Source organism: Clavelina lepadiformis, chromosome 7, assembly GCF_947623445.1.
Source record: "Clavelina lepadiformis chromosome 7, kaClaLepa1.1, whole genome shotgun sequence".
NCBI lineage: Eukaryota > Metazoa > Chordata > Ascidiacea > Aplousobranchia > Clavelinidae > Clavelina > Clavelina lepadiformis.
Window position 1 is genome coordinate 3924383 of NC_135246.1, and position 26963 is coordinate 3951345.

Genomic DNA, 26963 nt, shown 5'->3' on the forward strand with positions numbered 1-26963 from the left:
ATCATTTGAGTGATATCAGCTTTATGATATGCTTTTACATATCACTGAATGGCATAGACTTTGCGTTTGTGGTATCTATTAGTGTTAATTAAGATAACTTGATATTATCTGATTATCGGGCAGCATAATTGCAAGTCCAGCACGCTAACCACTTGGACACCAAGTCGACAGCCTTCGGCGTGGCACAAAGTAAATACACATTTTGGCAGCACAAATGTATTGAAACCATGCTGGCAACTGTAAATTCATTTTACTCCCACGGTGCATTCCACATGAGTTACGCTGAAAGATCGGCGATAACTCAGTTAACTTCGGCATGACACGGAGCCAATTAAACCATGGTAACTTTGTTCTTTTGTATTTTTGTTTGTTTTGTTAAAATGAAAAAAGCACAGTGTCCATTTTTAGTTTTAGAAATTGTGCTCATTTCAACTGCTCCAAGACATAAATTGGCTTTGTGTCACACCGTGATTACGTTGATTGACAGTACTCACGTACAATGAAACCTGGCTATTAACATATGCATCGAACAGAATGCATCCTGGAATTTCGTCTTAAATTAAATTATTGTAAATCAATCTTTAAAAGAAAATCAATATGTTTTTGTTTTATTTTGTTTGTAAACTATTTGTTCTTTCTTTCCATTAAGTTGACTTAATTCAGCATGAGAAATACTAGCCTACCTTACTAACTCACAGTCACCATGGTTGGTCACTTCAGTGCTCGACAACGGTACTCAATACAGCCTATGACCTATATAAGCTGTTATTGATACTTGATAGAATGAACTAAGCTATCCTACTGGCGTTGTTGATGAATAAAGTCGCATGATTTAGAAGTCATAAAACCGTCCCGATTTCCGCAACTTCCCAGAAAAGGGTCATTCAACTCTCCACATCTGGACAAAACCCTACAAAGCAAAAACGACCACTGCCTGGTCTAACGTCTAACACAGGTCTAACCGTCTAACGCGACATACGCCTAGTGGACCTATAGATGTCAACGACATTATAGAACGCGCCAATTACATACGATGTCTATGATATTTATGGCCAATATAAACATCCTTATCTTACAATAGTTGTTTTTTATAAGAAGCTAAAATTACCAGAAAACAAGAAGTTAAGAAAAACGACATATACTCTGGACTTTCTAGGTTTTCGTTTACTTTCCTAAGTAGTTACTTTTTTCAAAGATACTTTTTGTCTGCTAGGTTGTTCGATCTATGGCCTCACGATAAAAACGGCTAATGTTCCTTGTTCAATACCCAGCGGCAATATACCGTTGTAATGACCTTGGACAAAAGATAATACATTTATATACGAATAATCTACTATTGGACAGGGCATTATAACAACATTTGCCCCTGGTCAGTCGATCTGGAGGACAATTGTGTATTCGTGCAATACGAAACAAAAAATTAAAAAATAGAGTAAAAAATGTAGAAAATTGGAACTTACACAAAGGTTAGCTCGGTAACCGAGACTCGAGCAATGAGGAATCACCGTCGGGTTTAAGTCGTGCAAAGACTTTCCTCAGTCCGAGGATGAAGATTATCACACCGTACCACATTTTTTAATTTGTAAATTCAACAACTACCCTCAATTTATAAAGCATTCGTAATCGTAAAATTTTGAGACTGTGTTAGATTAATTATTTGAGCCATGGTTGTGCGCCACTCACTCAAAACATTTTGAGCCAAAAACGTTACTCACAACCCTGGTTCAAACGAGTACCGTCGGTAGCGGTACCGGTAATTGCCAAACTATGTACCAACGGTTTCTTTAATTGGTGCTATTTCAAAAAAATAGTTCGGTACTTTGTCGGTACTCGGAAATTTTTGTGTGAAAGATGCTGCTGCAAAAGCAATGTTTACCGTTGTTATTCTCCTGATAAAGATTGTTCCCGGTCAAAACATATGCGATATGAAATCGCTTGCAAGTTTACTTGATATTTCTAGATTAAAAAAGTTCAACTGATGCCAAAATTAGCACTAAGGATTAATTAACATGTAGTTTTGAAAACTTATTTGGTAAAATTTTGAAATAATCACGTTAAAAGTACCAAGAACCGGGATTTAGAGAAATTTCTTAAAAAAGGTACCGACGGTACCGGTACTGAAAAAGTACCGCGGTACAGTAAATCGGTAACTATAATACCGCGGTACTGCCCACCTATGGTCGTAATCAAATATGCTAGGGTTGCACCCTGCTATTGCTTGCTTGTCAGCGCCTTTGTGGCGCTGCTGTTGGTGATGTAACCAAAAGCAGCTTAGCTTTCGGAAAACTTAGCCGTTGATGTGGGCTTTTCTTACAAAACTAGCAAATTGCTTATCAAACTTGTTTAGAAGCTTTTGCGAGAAAAGTTGTTCTTTTATGAGAGAGACAGAGATGTTATAAGTTATATACAGAAAACTTTTGCATGGTCGTCTACTTCAACGTGGAGTGCTGAGCAACACATTAGAAATTTACTTAACAAACAGTTTGATTCATTTTTTGTTTGTCTGAAGAAGTTCTTCGGTTTTCGCAAGAGCACAATTGCGACGTCATCATTCTGCTCGTTTCGGTCACACGTTAAGTTTTACCGAAAGTTTCCGAAACTTCCTATTGAACTGAAACTCGTTTATGTCGTTGCTTTATACTTTTCCATTGAAAAAATGACCCACTGCAAATGAAAAAAGTGGTTTTGCAAGTTGGATTGCTCATTCTCCATCTTTCACTTTCACGTTTAAGGTGGAAGATAGTGGAATGTGAGGTGGGTTAATATTTTCCACCTACTTCTACCACTTAACAGGTGATTACATCGTGTGTAAAAACATGTTTCCACATTTTAAAACGACTTTTTACCTCTTTCAGTTAAGGTATTTCGATATGTCTTTATATCGGGAAATTTTTGATTTATACCCACCTTTGTGAAATATTAATATTACTTTACCAAAATTGCCATAAATGTGATTTAAAGTGCACGTATAGAAAGCTTAATCTTTTTGATAGGATGTGTGTTGTATAAACTTAAGGTGTTTTCGGAAATTCTGTTTGCTCCCTCGGGCACTTGTGTTTTCTAATAACGCGAACACGCCTCTAATAGTAATTACTAATTAGCGTTTTTTTGTGAGGCATTTGTCCATTGCGCAAGCAGCGTGTCTGAGTTGTAATTGTGTGAGTTGTGATTTGTTGTTCCAGATTGGTTTTAGTTTTTCTATGTTGGCGATAACATTGTTTTACAGTCTTCTGAAACAGTGATAATACAGCACTTTTTTAGGTTTTAATTACATTCTATTACAGTATTAGTTAAATTTTAGGGAAGATTTGTCAAATGGATGTTACAAACACTTACTGATGCAAAGCTTATCATGATTTTGATGTTCATTTTCAACAATTGACCTGAAGTACATCCGAATTTCCGCCTCCGCATTTCTTTTGGCACGAGGTCTGTGAGTTAGCGATTGTTGCAGACGAAGTGTTTTTGTGAGTGCGAATATTGTGCTTTACCGGTGCTTGAGGTTTAATGTATCCTAACTTAGACAATTTTTTCCGGTGATGCAGTTGTGCTGAAATGGAAGACGAAGACATGTGTACGGTAAAAAAATTTTCTGTTAAAAATTAAGACAACGGTATTCGTTTATTATTGCAACTTAATTTAGTAAACTAATATTTAAAATTGTTACGTTTACTTGATTTTAGGTGGTTTCAGGGAATTGTCCATTCGGCTGCATTTTGTTCCTACTTACTCGGATAGAGTGAGCTTCGGTCGAACTACGATCTACCTCCGTTCTTTAGATTATTTCCAATATTAAGTTATTATGTTGTTTTTTAGATGTTATTTGAATAAATGGTCTGTCTTCAACGTATTGACGTAAATGTTATTTGAAAACAGATATCACGACGAGGGTCTATGCGAGCTCGGACCGGACTGTCCCCTGGTCCACGAAGAAAAGACGAAATACTTCTCGTCGCCTGACCCCAACGCCCCCGAGTTTTTTCCCCGTTCTGCGCGAAAACATTTTACGGCGTCCGAAATCTTCGAACGGTCCACGAATGTTGCTGAAGTGGACATATTGGATCTCTGCATGGTGTATAATCTGCCCGTGCTTATATTTTTGAAAGTTAATTCTAACGATGCTGATTCAATAAACATTAGCTTATTTAAAGGAAATTTTATGCTAATTTTACATTTTCAGATTCGGGCGAACGCAGCAAAAAGTCCAAAACTAGACGCCCCTGCGCATTTTTGCAAGCAACCGGGAGATGTCGCTATCGGTCGAAGTGTATTTTTGTGCATGACGAAAAAGAAAAACGACCTGATATTTCCGCCGTGTATAGATACAAAACGAAGATATGTGAACGGTAAGCAAATTTTTCTGTTAAGATCTAAGACAACGCTACTCGTTTATGATTGCAACTTAGTTTAGTAAAATAATTGTTACGTTTACTTGATTTTAGGTGGTCCCGAGGAATTGCCCACTCGGCGGCATCATGTACCTTCGCACACGGATCGAGCGAGCTTCGGTCGAATTATGATCTACCGCCTTTTCTTTAGTAGAATTATTTCTTTTTTTAAGTTATTCCGTTTTGTTTTTTAATGTTACTCCAATAAAAGATCTTCCGTGAACTGCACGATCTGATCTATTGTGATGCCGTCAAACAGGGTAAAACTAACATCTCTATGATTATGTCTGACGTTTTACCAAAGCATTTAAATAGCCGGCCATAGTTATGATTTCGATTAAAATTTGCCAAGATTCGGTCAGAAGCAGCAGCGAGCACATGGATACAGTTTGACTGAAACCCGGTGCACAAGGTCCAAGCAAGCTCGTGCGATAAAAGCAATTGTTCTGCCATCGTTACCCAATAGTTCGACGTGACATGACAATACTATGACAACACTTCGTGCCGAACCTAAGTGGCTGGCTAGCTACCGTAAAACTGTTTCAAACAAATTTAATAAACATATCGAGCAACGTTGAACTGCCAAAACGTCAAATCCGAAATCCCGGGGAAACGGAATTTGAATTTCCCGGGGTCCCGACCGTAGTTCGAAGCTGAGGATTTTTGAAGGCTTGTTTTGCTAATGGAAGGAAAATATTTTTTTTTAAAGTTTAACCGTCTGATGTGAAAATTCCACGCACGTGCCAGCATTAGCTCAAATTACGGCGTTAAGGCATCATGACCCAATTTAGAAAGACAGGCTTCTCAATGTGAAGTACAATAAATGAAGAAGTTAATATCGCAAAACCAAATCATGAACCTCCCTAATTTTGGCTTGCAATGAGATCGAGGCTAAGGACTGTCTATACAGTCTTAGTTTGGACAGAATCGTTGCACTAAAATTTCTGAAGGGCCTGTAGTACCGTTTTGAGCAGTTTTGAAACGGCAACACGGCGGTTGTGACGAAGGTCGCATGCAAGACGTCACTATAGAAAAACTTGGAATGGTTCCGGTCCAGTGCGTATGTGACCTTAATTTGTTATGGTCGTTTTGTGTTGGTTCAAAATTAGGGCTTTTTGGCTGACTATTTTTGGAAAAATGTAAGGAAAAAAGTTGTTTAAAAGTTGAAGTATTTGGTGTGAGAAATCCAGATACGAGAATTTGCTCAAAATTCTGCATTAAGCCCTTTTATCCTACATCTCGGCGGATACAAAAACTCAGCGAGGTGACCGGGCTTGTTCAGAAACAAATTCAAATTGAAAAATGTTACTTTGCATTGTTTAAGATAGAGTTTCGGATGGGCCTACAGTCCCTGAAACAACTACCTATCTTAACTTTACAGCAAGTCATGAGCTTAAAATTTTAGGACAGATACTCCAGAAAACTAAAATTTGCAACCCCACCAAATTCACGACTCAGCCTGTACCTGCAACCAGCTATCGCCAAAAAAAACCATAACAAACCAGCTCACCTCGACGTCACATGCGCATTGGACCGAAAAATTTCTTACTTTCTTTTTTATGACGCTTTGAGTTCGACATTGTCATAAACGCACGGTTGCTCGCTTGAGATCGTTTTCCTAAACGGAATTGACCCCTTTAGCGTCCTACTGTAGGCTACGACTTGGTGGATACAGAACCTCGGCCAGGTGACGACCGGGCTCCTTTATTAGTAAATACAAATCGAAAAATCAACACCGCGTACAGCACGACATGCCCAAGTGCAAGTTCTGTATACACGCTCTTCTTCTTCTACGAGGAATGCTGGGCAACGTAGTCGAAATTTAGCCAACAAACAGTCTGCTTATTTAAAAACATGTTGTACCGCGAATAATGTGAGTTACAATGTTATCGATAAAACACCGCCGAATTTTACCTTCCCAATTGATTCTCCGAATACCGCCGCCGTTATGAACAAACAAATGCGTTGGCTTTAATGCTTTATTAGACAATCGGAACATTTTTGGTGTAAATTATGGAATGTGTCGATTAACTCATTATTTTTCCTACGTATTACTTTAACTCAGATTAATTTTTGTTAAGGGATTTTTCACCAAACAACGGCGACGTATTGACCGTTCGGTGTCTAAAACTGATTTAACAGACTAAAGCCAGTCGAACAGAAACAATTTAAATTGATTTCAGGTGATTTCTATGATAAACCTTATAGCGAATCCTCAAGCCGAAATACTTTTCATCTCTGGACCCTTGCAAACTGATTTTTATAAAGTGAGTAGAATCGGTGAGTGACAAGCACGTGGCATGCACGCGTATTGACCAAGACGCAATATTCCATACATAATTCCACCATTTTAAAACTTTCTCTTTCAGTTGGTTGTTACTGTAAGTTGAAGCGATCAGTTTTGAAAAGACGCTGAATAGAGTCAACGAGGCTCAATGTCACGATCACTCCGGTTGGTATGTGTCGTTTGCTGAGCTATAACGCTCGATGGTATCACGATAAGCGACAGTAACCACTCGATTTCTATTTTGTTGTGGAATACGTTTCGATTTGAAATGGGACATTCATACAGAGGTCACAATCGGGTTTCTAAAACAATTTTTGCCAAAATTAATCTCGGAGCGGGGCTAACCTTTGAAACTTGATCAGAGAATACTGGAAGCAACTCCGTATCAAAACTTGCAGTGCGGAATTCGCTTTGTTGGAAGCATCTGAGAACAGTCTCCCTCGAAAAAAACTTCAAAACAAGCGCCGTGAGCAACCTGCTTTGTATAAACTTGAGCATAAAGCTAAGAGGTTGATCTCTTGCAAGCGAGCATCGAAGTTAGCTGGATAATAATTTAATCGAAGCACAGATTGTCTATCTCTTGCCCGATGCTAGGTCGTTGATATAAACTCGTTTCGGCGATGTGATTTGAGTGAAAATTTATCGCTTACCCTGTTTACCGATCGCAACTCGGGCGGTCTTATCACACGCCGATTTGGTATAAAACCGACCGTGTATTTGTTGCCGCACTGTCATTATACTGTAGATGAGCTTGACCGACCACACAGAATGGATCAGCACAGAAATACTTGGACACTTTTTGGAAGTAAGTCGTCGATTGTCTGAAGAAGCTCTTCGCCTTTTGCAAGAGCGCAGTTGTATAACGTCACGATTCTGCTCGTTTCGGTAAAACGTTAAGTTTCAAGGAAAGTGTTTGTTGAACTCGAATGATGTCGTTGCTTTATATTTTTCCAGGCAAGTCGTTTGAGATGACAGCACTGATACTTCCCACTTCTCGAGACCAGGATTTCTCATCGCCGTTCGATGACGATCGCGTCCCGGCGCAAACGACATTTTTCTCTCCCGTGGAAGCCGGGATCGAACCGAAACTGTCGATCTCTGAATATGGCGCGCAAAAGAGCGGACTGTGTCCAAAGTACGTGGTTGTGACCTCATGTACTGTAGTTACTAAAACTTGTTACGACTGTTGTGTGAGTTCAAACACACCGTCAATCACGTAGGCAATACAACGTATTGACGTAAATGTTATTTCTAAACAGGTATCACGACGAGGGTCTATGCGAGCTCGGACCGGACTGTCTCCTGGTCCACGAAGAAAAGACGAAATACTTCTCGTCGCTTGACCCCAACGCCCCCGAGTTTTTTCCCCGCTCAGCGCGAAAATCCTTTACGGCGTCGGCAAGCTTCGAACGGTCCGGGAATAATGCTGAAGTGGACATCTTGGGACGTCGCTTGCCTTGTGCTGCAATACATCACAGATACCTAGGTAAGTTCATTGGCCGTCATTCAAACTGGTCTCTGCATGGTTTATGATCTGCCCCGGCTTGTATTTATGAAAGTTAATTCTAACGATGCCGATCCAATCAACCTCAGCTTATTTAAAGGAAATTTTATGCTATTTTTTTATTTTCAGATTCGGGCGAACGCAGCGAAATGTCCAAAACTAGACGCCCCTGCGCATTTTTGCAAGCAACCGGGAGATGTCGCTATCGGTCGAAGTGTATTTTTGTGCATGACGAAAAAGAAAAACGACCTGATATTTCCGCCGTGTATAGATACAAAACGAAGATATGTGAACGGTAAGCAAATTTTTCTGTTAAGATCTAAGACAACGCTACTCGTTTATGATTGCAACTTAGTTTAGTAAAATAATTGTTACGTTTACTTGATTTTAGGTGGTCCCGAGGAATTGCCCACTCGGCGGCATCATGTACCTTCGCACACGGATCGAGCGAGCTTCGGTCGAATTATGATCTACCGCCTTTTCTTTAGTAGAATTATTTCTTTTTTTAAGTTATTCCGTTTTGTTTTTTAATGTTACTCCAATAAAAGATCTTCCGTGAACTGCACGATCTGATCTATTGTGATGCCGTCAAACAGGGTAAAACTAACATCTCTATGATTATGTCTGACGTTTTACCAAAGCATTTAAATAGCCGGCCATAGTTATGATTTCGATTGAAATTTGCCAAGATTCGGTCAGAAGCAGCAGCGAGCACATGGATACAGTTTGACTGAAACCCGGTGCACAAGGTCCAAGCAAGCTCGTGCGATAAAAGCAATTGTTCTGCCATCGTTACCCAATAGTTCGACGTGACATGACAATACTATGACAACACTTCGTGCCGAACCTAAGTGGCTGGCTAGCTACCGTAAAACTGTTTCAAACAAATTTAATAAACATATCGAGCAACGTTGAACTGCCAAAACGTCAAATCCGAAATCCCGGGGAAACGGAATTTGAATTTCCCGGGGTCCCGACCGTAGTTCGAAGCTGAGGATTTTTGAAGGCTTGTTTTGCTAATGGAAGGAAAATATTTTTTTTTAAAGTTTAACCGTCTGATGTGAAAATTCCACGCACGTGCCAGCATTAGCTCAAATTACGGCGTTAAGGCATCATGACCCAATTTAGAAAGACAGGCTTCTCAATGTGAAGTACAATAAATGAAGAAGTTAATATCGCAAAACCAAATCATGAACCTCCCTAATTTTGGCTTGCAATGAGATCGAGGCTAAGGACTGTCTATACAGTCTTAGTTTGGACAGAATCGTTGCACTAAAATTTCTGAAGGGCCTGTAGTACCGTTTTGAGCAGTTTTGAAACGGCAACACGGCGGTTGTGACGAAGGTCGCATGCAAGACGTCACTATAGAAAAACTTGGAATGGTTCCGGTCCAGTGCGTATGTGACCTTAATTTGTTATGGTCGTTTTGTGTTGGTTCAAAATTAGGGCTTTTTGGCTGACTATTTTTGGAAAAATGTAAGGAAAAAAGTTGTTTAAAAGTTGAAGTATTTGGTGTGAGAAATCCAGATACGAGAATTTGCTCAAAATTCTGCATTAAGCCCTTTTATCCTACATCTCGGCGGATACAAAAACTCAGCGAGGTGACCGGGCTTGTTCAGAAACAAATTCAAATTGAAAAATGTTACTTTGCATTGTTTAAGATAGAGTTTCGGATGGGCCTACAGTCCCTGAAACAACTACCTATCTTAACTTTACAGCAAGTCATGAGCTTAAAATTTTAGGACAGATACTCCAGAAAACTAAAATTTGCAACCCCACCAAATTCACGACTCAGCCTGTACCTGCAACCAGCTATCGCCAAAAAAAACCATAACAAACCAGCTCACCTCGACGTCACATGCGCATTGGACCGAAAAATTTCTTACTTTCTTTTTTATGACGCTTTGAGTTCGACATTGTCATAAACGCACGGTTGCTCGCTTGAGATCGTTTTCCTAAACGGAATTGACCCCTTTAGCGTCCTACTGTAGGCTACGACTTGGTGGATACAGAACCTCGGCCAGGTGACGACCGGGCTCCTTTATTAGTAAATACAAATCGAAAAATCAACACCGCGTACAGCACGACATGCCCAAGTGCAAGTTCTGTATACACGCTCTTCTTCTTCTACGAGGAATGCTGGGCAACGTAGTCGAAATTTAGCCAACAAACAGTCTGCTTATTTAAAAACATGTTGTACCGCGAATAATGTGAGTTACAATGTTATCGATAAAACACCGCCGAATTTTACCTTCCCAATTGATTCTCCGAATACCGCCGCCGTTATGAACAAACAAATGCGTTGGCTTTAATGCTTTATTAGACAATCGGAACATTTTTGGTGTAAATTATGGAATGTGTCGATTAACTCATTATTTTTCCTACGTATTACTTTAACTCAGATTAATTTTTGTTAAGGGATTTTTCACCAAACAACGGCGACGTATTGACCGTTCGGTGTCTAAAACTGATTTAACAGACTAAAGCCAGTCGAACAGAAACAATTTAAATTGATTTCAGGTGATTTCTATGATAAACCTTATAGCGAATCCTCAAGCCGAAATACTTTTCATCTCTGGACCCTTGCAAACTGATTTTTATAAAGTGAGTAGAATCGGTGAGTGACAAGCACGTGGCATGCACGCGTATTGACCAAGACGCAATATTCCATACATAATTCCACCATTTTAAAACTTTCTCTTTCAGTTGGTTGTTACTGTAAGTTGAAGCGATCAGTTTTGAAAAGACGCTGAATAGAGTCAACGAGGCTCAATGTCACGATCACTCCGGTTGGTATGTGTCGTTTGCTGAGCTATAACGCTCGATGGTATCACGATAAGCGACAGTAACCACTCGATTTCTATTTTGTTGTGGAATACGTTTCGATTTGAAATGGGACATTCATACAGAGGTCACAATCGGGTTTCTAAAACAATTTTTGCCAAAATTAATCTCGGAGCGGGGCTAACCTTTGAAACTTGATCAGAGAATACTGGAAGCAACTCCGTATCAAAACTTGCAGTGCGGAATTCGCTTTGTTGGAAGCATCTGAGAACAGTCTCCCTCGAAAAAAACTTCAAAACAAGCGCCGTGAGCAACCTGCTTTGTATAAACTTGAGCATAAAGCTAAGAGGTTGATCTCTTGCAAGCGAGCATCGAAGTTAGCTGGATAATAATTTAATCGAAGCACAGATTGTCTATCTCTTGCCCGATGCTAGGTCGTTGATATAAACTCGTTTCGGCGATGTGATTTGAGTGAAAATTTATCGCTTACCCTGTTTACCGATCGCAACTCGGGCGGTCTTATCACACGCCGATTTGGTATAAAACCGACCGTGTATTTGTTGCCGCACTGTCATTATACTGTAGATGAGCTTGACCGACCACACAGAATGGATCAGCACAGAAATACTTGGACACTTTTTGGAAGTAAGTCGTCGATTGTCTGAAGAAGCTCTTCGCCTTTTGCAAGAGCGCAGTTGTATAACGTCACGATTCTGCTCGTTTCGGTAAAACGTTAAGTTTCAAGGAAAGTGTTTGTTGAACTCGAATGATGTCGTTGCTTTATATTTTTCCAGGCAAGTCGTTTGAGATGACAGCACTGATACTTCCCACTTCTCGAGACCAGGATTTCTCATCGCCGTTCGATGACGATCGCGTCCCGGCGCAAACGACATTTTTCTCTCCCGTGGAAGCCGGGATCGAACCGAAACCGTCGATCTCTGAATATGGCGCGCAAAAGAGCGGACTGTGTCCAAAGTACGTGGTTGTGACCTCATGTACTGTAGTTACTAAAACTTGTTACGACTGTTGTGTGAGTTCAAACACACCGTCAATCACGTAGGCAATACAACGTATTGACGTAAATGTTATTTCTAAACAGGTATCACGACGAGGGTCTATGCGAGCTCGGACCGGACTGTCTCCTGGTCCACGAAGAAAAGACGAAATACTTCTCGTCGCTTGACCCCAACGCCCCCGAGTTTTTTCCCCGCTCAGCGCGAAAATCCTTTACGGCGTCGGCAAGCTTCGAACGGTCCGGGAATAATGCTGAAGTGGACATCTTGGGACGTCGCTTGCCTTGTGCTGCAATACATCACAGATACCTAGGTAAGTTCATTGGCCGTCATTCAAACTGGTCTCTGCATGGTTTATGATCTGCCCCGGCTTGTATTTATGAAAGTTAATTCTAACGATGCCGATCCAATCAACCTCAGCTTATTTAAAGGAAATTTTATGCTATTTTTTTATTTTCAGATTCGGGCGAACGCAGCGAAATGTCCAAAACTAGACGCCCCTGCGCATTTTTGCAAGCAACCGGGAGATGTCGCTATCGGTCGAAGTGTATTTTTGTGCATGACGAAAAAGAAAAACGACCTGATATTTCCGCCGTGTATAGATACAAAACGAAGATATGTGAACGGTAAGCAAATTTTTCTGTTAAGATCTAAGACAACGCTACTCGTTTATGATTGCAACTTAGTTTAGTAAAATAATTGTTACGTTTACTTGATTTTAGGTGGTCCCGAGGAATTGCCCACTCGGCGGCATCATGTACCTTCGCACACGGATCGAGCGAGCTTCGGTCGAATTATGATCTACCGCCTTTTCTTTAGTAGAATTATTTCTTTTTTTAAGTTATTCCGTTTTGTTTTTTAATGTTACTCCAATAAAAGATCTTCCGTGAACTGCACGATCTGATCTATTGTGATGCCGTCAAACAGGGTAAAACTAACATCTCTATGATTATGTCTGACGTTTTACCAAAGCATTTAAATAGCCGGCCATAGTTATGATTTCGATTAAAATTTGCCAAGATTCGGTCAGAAGCAGCAGCGAGCACATGGATACAGTTTGACTGAAACCCGGTGCACAAGGTCCAAGCAAGCTCGTGCGATAAAAGCAATTGTTCTGCCATCGTTACCCAATAGTTCGACGTGACATGACAATACTATGACAACACTTCGTGCCGAACCTAAGTGGCTGGCTAGCTACCGTAAAACTGTTTCAAACAAATTTAATAAACATATCGAGCAACGTTGAACTGCCAAAACGTCAAATCCGAAATCCCGGGGAAACGGAATTTGAATTTCCCGGGGTCCCGACCGTAGTTCGAAGCTGAGGATTTTTGAAGGCTTGTTTTGCTAATGGAAGGAAAATATTTTTTTTTAAAGTTTAACCGTCTGATGTGAAAATTCCACGCACGTGCCAGCATTAGCTCAAATTACGGCGTTAAGGCATCATGACCCAATTTAGAAAGACAGGCTTCTCAATGTGAAGTACAATAAATGAAGAAGTTAATATCGCAAAACCAAATCATGAACCTCCCTAATTTTGGCTTGCAATGAGATCGAGGCTAAGGACTGTCTATACAGTCTTAGTTTGGACAGAATCGTTGCACTAAAATTTCTGAAGGGCCTGTAGTACCGTTTTGAGCAGTTTTGAAACGGCAACACGGCGGTTGTGACGAAGGTCGCATGCAAGACGTCACTATAGAAAAACTTGGAATGGTTCCGGTCCAGTGCGTATGTGACCTTAATTTGTTATGGTCGTTTTGTGTTGGTTCAAAATTAGGGCTTTTTGGCTGACTATTTTTGGAAAAATGTAAGGAAAAAAGTTGTTTAAAAGTTGAAGTATTTGGTGTGAGAAATCCAGATACGAGAATTTGCTCAAAATTCTGCATTAAGCCCTTTTATCCTACATCTCGGCGGATACAAAAACTCAGCGAGGTGACCGGGCTTGTTCAGAAACAAATTCAAATTGAAAAATGTTACTTTGCATTGTTTAAGATAGAGTTTCGGATGGGCCTACAGTCCCTGAAACAACTACCTATCTTAACTTTACAGCAAGTCATGAGCTTAAAATTTTAGGACAGATACTCCAGAAAACTAAAATTTGCAACCCCACCAAATTCACGACTCAGCCTGTACCTGCAACCAGCTATCGCCAAAAAAAACCATAACAAACCAGCTCACCTCGACGTCACATGCGCATTGGACCGAAAAATTTCTTACTTTCTTTTTTATGACGCTTTGAGTTCGACATTGTCATAAACGCACGGTTGCTCGCTTGAGATCGTTTTCCTAAACGGAATTGACCCCTTTAGCGTCCTACTGTAGGCTACGACTTGGTGGATACAGAACCTCGGCCAGGTGACGACCGGGCTCCTTTATTAGTAAATACAAATCGAAAAATCAACACCGCGTACAGCACGACATGCCCAAGTGCAAGTTCTGTATACACGCTCTTCTTCTTCTACGAGGAATGCTGGGCAACGTAGTCGAAATTTAGCCAACAAACAGTCTGCTTATTTAAAAACATGTTGTACCGCGAATAATGTGAGTTACAATGTTATCGATAAAACACCGCCGAATTTTACCTTCCCAATTGATTCTCCGAATACCGCCGCCGTTATGAACAAACAAATGCGTTGGCTTTAATGCTTTATTAGACAATCGGAACATTTTTGGTGTAAATTATGGAATGTGTCGATTAACTCATTATTTTTCCTACGTATTACTTTAACTCAGATTAATTTTTGTTAAGGGATTTTTCACCAAACAACGGCGACGTATTGACCGTTCGGTGTCTAAAACTGATTTAACAGACTAAAGCCAGTCGAACAGAAACAATTTAAATTGATTTCAGGTGATTTCTATGATAAACCTTATAGCGAATCCTCAAGCCGAAATACTTTTCATCTCTGGACCCTTGCAAACTGATTTTTATAAAGTGAGTAGAATCGGTGAGTGACAAGCACGTGGCATGCACGCGTATTGACCAAGACGCAATATTCCATACATAATTCCACCATTTTAAAACTTTCTCTTTCAGTTGGTTGTTACTGTAAGTTGAAGCGATCAGTTTTGAAAAGACGCTGAATAGAGTCAACGAGGCTCAATGTCACGATCACTCCGGTTGGTATGTGTCGTTTGCTGAGCTATAACGCTCGATGGTATCACGATAAGCGACAGTAACCACTCGATTTCTATTTTGTTGTGGAATACGTTTCGATTTGAAATGGGACATTCATACAGAGGTCACAATCGGGTTTCTAAAACAATTTTTGCCAAAATTAATCTCGGAGCGGGGCTAACCTTTGAAACTTGATCAGAGAATACTGGAAGCAACTCCGTATCAAAACTTGCAGTGCGGAATTCGCTTTGTTGGAAGCATCTGAGAACAGTCTCCCTCGAAAAAAACTTCAAAACAAGCGCCGTGAGCAACCTGCTTTGTATAAACTTGAGCATAAAGCTAAGAGGTTGATCTCTTGCAAGCGAGCATCGAAGTTAGCTGGATAATAATTTAATCGAAGCACAGATTGTCTATCTCTTGCCCGATGCTAGGTCGTTGATATAAACTCGTTTCGGCGATGTGATTTGAGTGAAAATTTATCGCTTACCCTGTTTACCGATCGCAACTCGGGCGGTCTTATCACACGCCGATTTGGTATAAAACCGACCGTGTATTTGTTGCCGCACTGTCATTATACTGTAGATGAGCTTGACCGACCACACAGAATGGATCAGCACAGAAATACTTGGACACTTTTTGGAAGTAAGTCGTCGATTGTCTGAAGAAGCTCTTCGCCTTTTGCAAGAGCGCAGTTGTATAACGTCACGATTCTGCTCGTTTCGGTAAAACGTTAAGTTTCAAGGAAAGTGTTTGTTGAACTCGAATGATGTCGTTGCTTTATATTTTTCCAGGCAAGTCGTTTGAGATGACAGCACTGATACTTCCCACTTCTCGAGACCAGGATTTCTCATCGCCGTTCGATGACGATCGCGTCCCGGCGCAAACGACATTTTTCTCTCCCGTGGAAGCCGGGATCGAACCGAAACCGTCGATCTCTGAATATGGCGCGCAAAAGAGCGGACTGTGTCCAAAGTACGTGGTTGTGACCTCATGTACTGTAGTTACTAAAACTTGTTACGACTGTTGTGTGAGTTCAAACACACCGTCAATCACGTAGGCAATACAACGTATTGACGTAAATGTTATTTCTAAACAGGTATCACGACGAGGGTCTATGCGAGCTCGGACCGGACTGTCTCCTGGTCCACGAAGAAAAGACGAAATACTTCTCGTCGCTTGACCCCAACGCCCCCGAGTTTTTTCCCCGCTCAGCGCGAAAATCCTTTACGGCGTCGGCAAGCTTCGAACGGTCCGGGAATAATGCTGAAGTGGACATCTTGGGACGTCGCTTGCCTTGTGCTGCAATACATCACAGATACCTAGGTAAGTTCATTGGCCGTCATTCAAACTGGTCTCTGCATGGTTTATGATCTGCCCCGGCTTGTATTTATGAAAGTTAATTCTAACGATGCCGATCCAATCAACCTCAGCTTATTTAAAGGAAATTTTATGCTATTTTTTTATTTTCAGATTCGGGCGAACGCAGCGAAATGTCCAAAACTAGACGCCCCTGCGCATTTTTGCAAGCAACCGGGAGATGTCGCTATCGGTCGAAGTGTATTTTTGTGCATGACGAAAAAGAAAAACGACCTGATATTTCCGCCGTGTATAGATACAAAACGAAGATATGTGAACGGTAAGCAAATTTTTCTGTTAAGATCTAAGACAACGCTACTCGTTTATGATTGCAACTTAGTTTAGTAAAATAATTGTTACGTTTACTTGATTTTAGGTGGTCCCGAGGAATTGCCCACTCGGCGGCATCATGTACCTTCGCACACGGATCGAGCGAGCTTCGGTCGAATTATGATCTACCGCCTTTTCTTTAGTAGAATTATTTCTTTTTTTAAGTTATTCCGTTTTGTTTTTTAATGTTACTCCAATAAAAGATCTTCCGTGAACTGCACGATCTGATCTATTGTGATGCCGTCAAACAGGGTAAAACTAACATCTCTATGATTATGTCTGACGTTTTACCAAAGCATTTAAATAGCCGGCCATAGTTATGATTTCGATTAAAATTTGCCAAGATTCGGTCAGAAGCAGCAGCGAGCACATGGATACAGTTTGACTGAAACCCGGTGCACAAGGTCCAAGCAAGCTCGTGCGATAAAAGCAATTGTTCTGCCATCGTTACCCAATAGTTCGACGTGACATGACAATACTATGACAACACTTCGTGCCGAACCTAAGTGGCTGGCTAGCTACCGTAAAACTGTTTCAAACAAATTTAATAAACATATCGAGCAACGTTGAACTGCCAAAACGTCAAATCCGAAATCCCGGGGAAACGGAATTTGAATTTCCCGGGGTCCCGACCGTAGTTCGAAGCTGAGGATTTTTGAAGGCTTGTTTTGCTAATGGAAGGAAAATATTTTTTTTTAAAGTTTAACCGTCTGATGTGAAAATTCCACGCACGTGCCAGCATTAGCTCAAATTACGGCGTTAAGGCATCATGACCCAATTTAGAAAGACAGGCTTCTCAATGTGAAGTACAATAAATGAAGAAGTTAATATCGCAAAACCAAATCATGAACCTCCCTAATTTTGGCTTGCAATGAGATCGAGGCTAAGGACTGTCTATACAGTCTTAGTTTGGACAGAATCGTTGCACTAAAATTTCTGAAGGGCCTGTAGTACCGTTTTGAGCAGTTTTGAAACGGCAACACGGCGGTTGTGACGAAGGTCGCATGCAAGACGTCACTATAGAAAAACTTGGAATGGTTCCGGTCCAGTGCGTATGTGACCTTAATTTGTTATGGTCGTTTTGTGTTGGTTCAAAATTAGGGCTTTTTGGCTGACTATTTTTGGAAAAATGTAAGGAAAAAAGTTGTTTAAAAGTTGAAGTATTTGGTGTGAGAAATCCAGATACGAGAATTTGCTCAAAATTCTGCATTAAGCCCTTTTATCCTACATCTCGGCGGATACAAAAACTCAGCGAGGTGACCGGGCTTGTTCAGAAACAAATTCAAATTGAAAAATGTTACTTTGCATTGTTTAAGATAGAGTTTCGGATGGGCCTACAGTCCCTGAAACAACTACCTATCTTAACTTTACAGCAAGTCATGAGCTTAAAATTTTAGGACAGATACTCCAGAAAACTAAAATTTGCAACCCCACCAAATTCACGACTCAGCCTGTACCTGCAACCAGCTATCGCCAAAAAAAACCATAACAAACCAGCTCACCTCGACGTCACATGCGCATTGGACCGAAAAATTTCTTACTTTCTTTTTTATGACGCTTTGAGTTCGACATTGTCATAAACGCACGGTTGCTCGCTTGAGATCGTTTTCCTAAACGGAATTGACCCCTTTAGCGTCCTACTGTAGGCTACGACTTGGTGGATACAGAACCTCGGCCAGGTGACGACCGGGCTCCTTTATTAGTAAATACAAATCGAAAAATCAACACCGCGTACAGCACGACATGCCCAAGTGCAAGTTCTGTATACACGCTCTTCTTCTTCTACGAGGAATGCTGGGCAACGTAGTCGAAATTTAGCCAACAAACAGTCTGCTTATTTAAAAACATGTTGTACCGCGAATAATGTGAGTTACAATGTTATCGATAAAACACCGCCGAATTTTACCTTCCCAATTGATTCTCCGAATACCGCCGCCGTTATGAACAAACAAATGCGTTGGCTTTAATGCTTTATTAGACAATCGGAACATTTTTGGTGTAAATTATGGAATGTGTCGATTAACTCATTATTTTTCCTACGTATTACTTTAACTCAGATTAATTTTTGTTAAGGGATTTTTCACCAAACAACGGCGACGTATTGACCGTTCGGTGTCTAAAACTGATTTAACAGACTAAAGCCAGTCGAACAGAAACAATTTAAATTGATTTCAGGTGATTTCTATGATAAACCTTATAGCGAATCCTCAAGCCGAAATACTTTTCATCTCTGGACCCTTGCAAACTGATTTTTATAAAGTGAGTAGAATCGGTGAGTGACAAGCACGTGGCATGCACGCGTATTGACCAAGACGCAATATTCCATACATAATTCCACCATTTTAAAACTTTCTCTTTCAGTTGGTTGTTACTGTAAGTTGAAGCGATCAGTTTTGAAAAGACGCTGAATAGAGTCAACGAGGCTCAATGTCACGATCACTCCGGTTGGTATGTGTCGTTTGCTGAGCTATAACGCTCGATGGTATCACGATAAGCGACAGTAACCACTCGATTTCTATTTTGTTGTGGAATACGTTTCGATTTGAAATGGGACATTCATACAGAGGTCACAATCGGGTTTCTAAAACAATTTTTGCCAAAATTAATCTCGGAGCGGGGCTAACCTTTGAAACTTGATCAGAGAATACTGGAAGCAACTCCGTATCAAAACTTGCAGTGCGGAATTCGCTTTGTTGGAAGCATCTGAGAACAGTCTCCCTCGAAAAAAACTTCAAAACAAGCGCCGTGAGCAACCTGCTTTGTATAAACTTGAGCATAAAGCTAAGAGGTTGATCTCTTGCAAGCGAGCATCGAAGTTAGCTGGATAATAATTTAATCGAAGCACAGATTGTCTATCTCTTGCCCGATGCTAGGTCGTTGATATAAACTCGTTTCGGCGATGTGATTTGAGTGAAAATTTATCGCTTACCCTGTTTACCGATCGCAACTCGGGCGGTCTTATCACACGCCGATTTGGTATAAAACCGACCGTGTATTTGTTGCCGCACTGTCATTATACTGTAGATGAGCTTGACCGACCACACAGAATGGATCAGCACAGAAATACTTGGACACTTTTTGGAAGTAAGTCGTCGATTGTCTGAAGAAGCTCTTCGCCTTTTGCAAGAGCGCAGTTGTATGACGTCACGATTCTGCTCGTTTCGGTAAAACGTTAAGTTTCAAGGAAAGTGTTTGTTGAACTCGAATGATGTCGTTGCTTGATATTTTTCCAGGCAAGTCGTTTGAGATGACAGCACTGATACTTCCCACTTCTCGAGACCAGGATTTCTCATCGCCGTTCGATGACGATCGCGTCCCGGCGCAAACGACATTTTTCTCTCCCGTGGAAGCCGGGATCGAACCGAAACCGTCGATCTCTGAATATGGCGCGCAAAAGAGCGGACTGTGTCCAAAGTACGTGGTTGTGACCTCATGTACTGTAGTTACTAAAACTTGTTACGACTGTTGTGTGAGTTCAAACACACCGTCAATCACGTAGGCAATACAACGTATTGACGTAAATGTTATTTCTAAACAGGTATCACGACGAGGGTCTATGCGAGCTCGGACCGGACTGTCTCCTGGTCCACGAAGAAAAGACGAAATACTTCTCGTCGCTTGACCCCAACGCCCCCGAGTTTTTTCCCCGCTCAGCGCGAAAATCCTTTACGGCGTCGGCAAGCTTCGAACGGTCCGGGAATAATGCTGAAGTGGACATCTTGGGACGTCGCTTGCCTTGTGCTGCAATACATCACAGATACCTAGGTAAGTTCATTGGCCGTCATTCAAACTGGTCTCTGCATGGTTTATGATCTGCCCCGGCTTGTATTTATGAAAGTTAATTCTAACGATGCCGATCCAATCAACCTCAGCTTATTTAAAGGAAATTTTATGCTATTTTTTTATTTTCAGATTCGGGCGAACGCAGCGAAATGTCCAAAACTAGACGCCCCTGCGCATTTTTGCAAGCAACCGGGAGATGTCGCTATCGGTCGAAGTGTATTTTTGTGCATGACGAAAAAGAAAAACGACCTGATATTTCCGCCGTGTATAGATACAAAACGAAGATATGTGAACGGTAAGCAAATTTTTCTGTTAAGATCTAAGACAACGCTACTCGTTTATGATTGCAACTTAGTTTAGTAAAATAATTGTTACGTTTACTTGATTTTAGGTGGTCCCGAGGAATTGCCCACTCGGCGGCATCATGTACCTTCGCACACGGATCGAGCGAGCTTCGGTCGAATTATGATCTACCGCCTTTTCTTTAGTAGAATTATTTCTTTTTTTAAGTTATTCCGTTTTGTTTTTTAATGTTACTCCAATAAAAGATCTTCCGTGAACTGCACGATCTGATCTATTGTGATGCCGTCAAACAGGGTAAAACTAACATCTCTATGATTATGTCTGACGTTTTACCAAAGCATTTAAATAGCCGGCCATAGTTATGATTTCGATTAAAATTTGCCAAGATTCGGTCAGAAGCAGCAGCGAGCACATGGATACAGTTTGACTGAAACCCGGTGCACAAGGTCCAAGCAAGCTCGTGCGATAAAAGCAATTGTTCTGCCATCGTTACCCAATAGTTCGACGTGACATGACAATACTATGACAACACTTCGTGCCGAACCTAAGTGGCTGGCTAGCTACCGTAAAACTGTTTCAAACAAATTTAATAAACATATCGAGCAACGTTGAACTGCCAAAACGTCAAATCCGAAATCCCGGGGAAACGGAATTTGAATTTCCCGGGGTCCCGACCGTAGTTCGAAGCTGAGGATTTTTGAAGGCTTGTTTTGCTAATGGAAGGAAAATATTTTTTTTTAAAGTTTAACCGTCTGATGTGAAAATTCCACGCACGTGCCAGCATTAGCTCAAATTACGGCGTTAAGGCATCATGACCCAATTTAGAAAGACAGGCTTCTCAATGTGAAGTACAATAAATGAAGAAGTTAATATCGCAAAACCAAATCATGAACCTCCCTAATTTTGGCTTGCAATGAGATCGAGGCTAAGGACTGTCTATACAGTCTTAGTTTGGACAGAATCGTTGCACTAAAATTTCTGAAGGGCCTGTAGTACCGTTTTGAGCAGTTTTGAAACGGCAACACGGCGGTTGTGACGAAGGTCGCATGCAAGACGTCACTATAGAAAAACTTGGAATGGTTCCGGTCCAGTGCGTATGTGACCTTAATTTGTTATGGTCGTTTTGTGTTGGTTCAAAATTAGGGCTTTTTGGCTGACTATTTTTGGAAAAATGTAAGGAAAAAAGTTGTTTAAAAGTTGAAGTATTTGGTGTGAGAAATCCAGATACGAGAATTTGCTCAAAATTCTGCATTAAGCCCTTTTATCCTACATCTCGGCGGATACAAAAACTCAGCGAGGTGACCGGGCTTGTTCAGAAACAAATTCAAATTGAAAAATGTTACTTTGCATTGTTTAAGATAGAGTTTCGGATGGGCCTACAGTCCCTGAAACAACTACCTATCTTAACTTTACAGCAAGTCATGAGCTTAAAATTTTAGGACAGATACTCCAGAAAACTAAAATTTGCAACCCCACCAAATTCACGACTCAGCCTGTACCTGCAACCAGCTATCGCCAAAAAAAACCATAACAAACCAGCTCACCTCGACGTCACATGCGCATTGGACCGAAAAATTTCTTACTTTCTTTTTTATGACGCTTTGAGTTCGACATTGTCATAAACGCACGGTTGCTCGCTTGAGATCGTTTTCCTAAACGGAATTGACCCCTTTAGCGTCCTACTGTAGGCTACGACTTGGTGGATACAGAACCTCGGCCAGGTGACGACCGGGCTCCTTTATTAGTAAATACAAATCGAAAAATCAACACCGCGTACAGCACGACATGCCCAAGTGCAAGTTCTGTATACACGCTCTTCTTCTTCTACGAGGAATGCTGGGCAACGTAGTCGAAATTTAGTCAACAAACAGTCTGCTTATTTAAAAACATGTTGTACCGCGAATAATGTGAGTTACAATGTTATCGATAAAACACCGCCGAATTTTACCTTCCCAATTGATTCTCCGAATACCGCCGCCGTTATGAACAAACAAATGCGTTGGCTTTAATGCTTTATTAGACAATCGGAACATTTTTGGTGTAAATTATGGAATGTGTCGATTAACTCATTATTTTTCCTACGTATTACTTTAACTCAGATTAATTTTTGTTAAGGGATTTTTCACCAAACAACGGCGACGTATTGACCGTTCGGTGTCTAAAACTGATTTAACAGACTAAAGCCAGTCGAACAGAAACAATTTAAATTGATTTCAGGTGATTTCTATGATAAACCTTATAGCGAATCCTCAAGCCGAAATACTTTTCATCTCTGGACCCTTGCAAACTGATTTTTATAAAGTGAGTAGAATCGGTGAGTGACAAGCACGTGGCATGCACGCGTATTGACCAAGACGCAATATTCCATACATAATTCCACCATTTTAAAACTTTCTCTTTCAGTTGGTTGTTACTGTAAGTTGAAGCGATCAGTTTTGAAAAGACGCTGAATAGAGTCAACGAGGCTCAATGTCACGATCACTCCGGTTGGTATGTGTCGTTTGCTGAGCTATAACGCTCGATGGTATCACGATAAGCGACAGTAACCACTCGATTTCTATTTTGTTGTGGAATACGTTTCGATTTGAAATGGGACATTCATACAGAGGTCACAATCGGGTTTCTAAAACAATTTTTGCCAAAATTAATCTCGGAGCGGGGCTAACCTTTGAAACTTGATCAGAGAATACTGGAAGCAACTCCGTATCAAAACTTGCAGTGCGGAATTCGCTTTGTTGGAAGCATCTGAGAACAGTCTCCCTCGAAAAAAACTTCAAAACAAGCGCCGTGAGCAACCTGCTTTGTATAAACTTGAGCATAAAGCTAAGAGGTTGATCTCTTGCAAGCGAGCATCGAAGTTAGCTGGATAATAATTTAATCGAAGCACAGATTGTCTATCTCTTGCCCGATGCTAGGTCGTTGATATAAACTCGTTTCGGCGATGTGATTTGAGTGAAAATTTATCGCTTACCCTGTTTACCGATCGCAACTCGGGCGGTCTTATCACACGCCGATTTGGTATAAAACCGACCGTGTATTTGTTGCCGCACTGTCATTATACTGTAGATGAGCTTGACCGACCACACAGAATGGATCAGCACAGAAATACTTGGACACTTTTTGGAAGTAAGTCGTCGATTGTCTGAAGAAGCTCTTCGCCTTTTGCAAGAGCGCAGTTGTATAACGTCACGATTCTGCTCGTTTCGGTAAAACGTTAAGTTTCAAGGAAAGTGTTTGTTGAACTCGAATGATGTCGTTGCTTTATATTTTTCCAGGCAAGTCGTTTGAGATGACAGCACTGATACTTCCCACTTCTCGAGACCAGGATTTCTCATCGCCGTTCGATGACGATCGCGTCCCGGCGCAAACGACATTTTTCTCTCCCGTGGAAGCCGGGATCGAACCGAAACCGTCGATCTCTGAATATGGCGCGCAAAAGAGCGGACTGTGTCCAAAGTACGTGGTTGTGACCTCATGTACTGTAGTTACTAAAACTTGTTACGACTGTTGTGTGAGTTCAAACACACCGTCAATCACGTAGGCAATACAACGTATTGACGTAAATGTTATTTCTAAACAGGTATCACGACGAGGGTCTATGCGAGCTCGGACCGGACTGTCTCCTGGTCCACGAAGAAAAGACGAAATACTTCTCGTCGCTTGACCCCAACGCCCCCGAGTTTTTTCCCCGCTCAGCGCGAAAATCCTTTACGGCGTCGGCAAGCTTCGAACGGTCCGGGAATAATGCTGAAGTGGACATCTTGGGACGTCGCTTGCCTTGTGCTGCAATACATCACAGATACCTAGGTAAGTTCATTGGCCGTCATTCAAACTGGTCTCTGCATGGTTTATGATCTGCCCCGGCTTGTATTTATGAAAGTTAATTCTAACGATGCCGATCCAATCAACCTCAGCTTATTTAAAGGAAATTTTATGCTATTTTTTTATTTTCAGATTCGGGCGAACGCAGCGAAATGTCCAAAACTAGACGCCCCTGCGCATTTTTGCAAGCAACCGGGAGATGTCGCTATCGGTCGAAGTGTATTTTTGTGCATGACGAAAAAGAAAAACGACCTGATATTTCCGCCGTGTATAGATACAAAACGAAGATATGTGAACGGTAAGCAAATTTTTCTGTTAAGATCTAAGACAACGCTACTCGTTTATGATTGCAACTTAGTTTAGTAAAATAATTGTTACGTTTACTTGATTTTAGGTGGTCCCGAGGAATTGCCCACTCGGCGGCATCATGTACCTTCGCACACGGATCGAGCGAGCTTCGGTCGAATTATGATCTACCGCCTTTTCTTTAGTAGAATTATTTCTTTTTTTAAGTTATTCCGTTTTGTTTTTTAATGTTACTCCAATAAAAGATCTTCCGTGAACTGCACGATCTGATCTATTGTGATGCCGTCAAACAGGGTAAAACTAACATCTCTATGATTATGTCTGACGTTTTACCAAAGCATTTAAATAGCCGGCCATAGTTATGATTTCGATTAAAATTTGCCAAGATTCGGTCAGAAGCAGCAGCGAGCACATGGATACAGTTTGACTGAAACCCGGTGCACAAGGTCCAAGCAAGCTCGTGCGATAAAAGCAATTGTTCTGCCATCGTTACCCAATAGTTCGACGTGACATGACAATACTATGACAACACTTCGTGCCGAACCTAAGTGGCTGGCTAGCTACCGTAAAACTGTTTCAAACAAATTTAATAAACATATCGAGCAACGTTGAACTGCCAAAACGTCAAATCCGAAATCCCGGGGAAACGGAATTTGAATTTCCCGGGGTCCCGACCGTAGTTCGAAGCTGAGGATTTTTGAAGGCTTGTTTTGCTAATGGAAGGAAAATATTTTTTTTTAAAGTTTAACCGTCTGATGTGAAAATTCCACGCACGTGCCAGCATTAGCTCAAATTACGGCGTTAAGGCATCATGACCCAATTTAGAAAGACAGGCTTCTCAATGTGAAGTACAATAAATGAAGAAGTTAATATCGCAAAACCAAATCATGAACCTCCCTAATTTTGGCTTGCAATGAGATCGAGGCTAAGGACTGTCTATACAGTCTTAGTTTGGACAGAATCGTTGCACTAAAATTTCTGAAGGGCCTGTAGTACCGTTTTGAGCAGTTTTGAAACGGCAACACGGCGGTTGTGACGAAGGTCGCATGCAAGACGTCACTATAGAAAAACTTGGAATGGTTCCGGTCCAGTGCGTATGTGACCTTAATTTGTTATGGTCGTTTTGTGTTGGTTCAAAATTAGGGCTTTTTGGCTGACTATTTTTGGAAAAATGTAAGGAAAAAAGTTGTTTAAAAGTTGAAGTATTTGGTGTGAGAAATCCAGATACGAGAATTTGCTCAAAATTCTGCATTAAGCCCTTTTATCCTACATCTCGGCGGATACAAAAACTCAGCGAGGTGACCGGGCTTGTTCAGAAACAAATTCAAATTGAAAAATGTTACTTTGCATTGTTTAAGATAGAGTTTCGGATGGGCCTACAGTCCCTGAAACAACTACCTATCTTAACTTTACAGCAAGTCATGAGCTTAAAATTTTAGGACAGATACTCCAGAAAACTAAAATTTGCAACCCCACCAAATTCACGACTCAGCCTGTACCTGCAACCAGCTATCGCCAAAAAAAACCATAACAAACCAGCTCACCTCGACGTCACATGCGCATTGGACCGAAAAATTTCTTACTTTCTTTTTTATGACGCTTTGAGTTCGACATTGTCATAAACGCACGGTTGCTCGCTTGAGATCGTTTTCCTAAACGGAATTGACCCCTTTAGCGTCCTACTGTAGGCTACGACTTGGTGGATACAGAACCTCGGCCAGGTGACGACCGGGCTCCTTTATTAGTAAATACAAATCGAAAAATCAACACCGCGTACAGCACGACATGCCCAAGTGCAAGTTCTGTATACACGCTCTTCTTCTTCTACGAGGAATGCTGGGCAACGTAGTCGAAATTTAGCCAACAAACAGTCTGCTTATTTAAAAACATGTTGTACCGCGAATAATGTGAGTTACAATGTTATCGATAAAACACCGCCGAATTTTACCTTCCCAATTGATTCTCCGAA

General features: G+C 41.1%; 4 protein-coding genes and 1 long non-coding RNA gene across 5 annotated transcripts; all 5 read left to right on the plus strand.

The window, feature by feature from the left end:
- Positions 1-3268: 3268 nt before the first annotated feature.
- Positions 3269-4337, plus strand: LOC143465821 (uncharacterized). The gene is made up of 3 exons (XR_013118665.1): positions 3269-3579; positions 3684-4072; positions 4181-4337. It is a non-coding gene; the product is annotated as an uncharacterized LOC143465821 (long non-coding RNA).
- Positions 4338-11571: 7234 nt separating this feature from the next.
- LOC143465226 (uncharacterized) lies at positions 11572-12795 on the plus strand. Its single transcript, XM_076963416.1, has 5 exons — positions 11572-11608; positions 11758-11938; positions 12063-12289; positions 12437-12602; positions 12699-12795. Exons 1-5 carry the CDS (start codon positions 11572-11574, stop codon positions 12793-12795), a joined length of 708 nt encoding a protein of 235 aa, XP_076819531.1.
- Positions 12796-15699: 2904 nt separating this feature from the next.
- Positions 15700-16923, plus strand: LOC143465228 (uncharacterized). The gene is made up of 5 exons (XM_076963417.1): positions 15700-15736; positions 15886-16066; positions 16191-16417; positions 16565-16730; positions 16827-16923. Exons 1-5 carry the CDS (start codon positions 15700-15702, stop codon positions 16921-16923), a joined length of 708 nt encoding a protein of 235 aa, XP_076819532.1.
- Positions 16924-19827: 2904 nt separating this feature from the next.
- On the plus strand, positions 19828-21051 carry LOC143465230 (uncharacterized). The gene is made up of 5 exons (XM_076963421.1): positions 19828-19864; positions 20014-20194; positions 20319-20545; positions 20693-20858; positions 20955-21051. The coding sequence occupies exons 1-5, from the start codon at positions 19828-19830 to the stop codon at positions 21049-21051; spliced, it is 708 nt and encodes a 235-aa protein (XP_076819536.1).
- A 2904-nt stretch (positions 21052-23955) lies between these two features.
- Positions 23956-25179, plus strand: LOC143465231 (uncharacterized). Its single transcript, XM_076963422.1, has 5 exons — positions 23956-23992; positions 24142-24322; positions 24447-24673; positions 24821-24986; positions 25083-25179. Exons 1-5 carry the CDS (start codon positions 23956-23958, stop codon positions 25177-25179), a joined length of 708 nt encoding a protein of 235 aa, XP_076819537.1.
- Positions 25180-26963: the final 1784 nt, after the last annotated feature.

Excerpts from the sequence above, each read along its gene's own strand:
- LOC143465228 (XM_076963417.1), top strand. The coding sequence starts at position 15,700 with ATGGATCAGCACAGAAATACTTGGACACTTTTTGGAA. Across the intron at positions 15,737-15,885 it reads TACTTGGACACTTTTTGGAA|GCAAGTCGTTTGAGATGACA; the intron begins GTAAGTCGTCGA and ends ATATTTTTCCAG. Across the intron at positions 16,731-16,826 it reads AAAACGAAGATATGTGAACG|GTGGTCCCGAGGAATTGCCC; the intron begins GTAAGCAAATTT and ends ACTTGATTTTAG.
- LOC143465231 (XM_076963422.1), top strand. The coding sequence starts at position 23,956 with ATGGATCAGCACAGAAATACTTGGACACTTTTTGGAA. Across the intron at positions 24,674-24,820 it reads AATACATCACAGATACCTAG|ATTCGGGCGAACGCAGCGAA; the intron begins GTAAGTTCATTG and ends TTTTATTTTCAG. Across the intron at positions 24,987-25,082 it reads AAAACGAAGATATGTGAACG|GTGGTCCCGAGGAATTGCCC; the intron begins GTAAGCAAATTT and ends ACTTGATTTTAG.
- LOC143465230 (XM_076963421.1), top strand. The coding sequence starts at position 19,828 with ATGGATCAGCACAGAAATACTTGGACACTTTTTGGAA. Across the intron at positions 19,865-20,013 it reads TACTTGGACACTTTTTGGAA|GCAAGTCGTTTGAGATGACA; the intron begins GTAAGTCGTCGA and ends ATATTTTTCCAG. Across the intron at positions 20,195-20,318 it reads AAGAGCGGACTGTGTCCAAA|GTATCACGACGAGGGTCTAT; the intron begins GTACGTGGTTGT and ends ATTTCTAAACAG.
- LOC143465226 (XM_076963416.1), top strand. The coding sequence starts at position 11,572 with ATGGATCAGCACAGAAATACTTGGACACTTTTTGGAA. Across the intron at positions 11,939-12,062 it reads AAGAGCGGACTGTGTCCAAA|GTATCACGACGAGGGTCTAT; the intron begins GTACGTGGTTGT and ends ATTTCTAAACAG. Across the intron at positions 12,603-12,698 it reads AAAACGAAGATATGTGAACG|GTGGTCCCGAGGAATTGCCC; the intron begins GTAAGCAAATTT and ends ACTTGATTTTAG.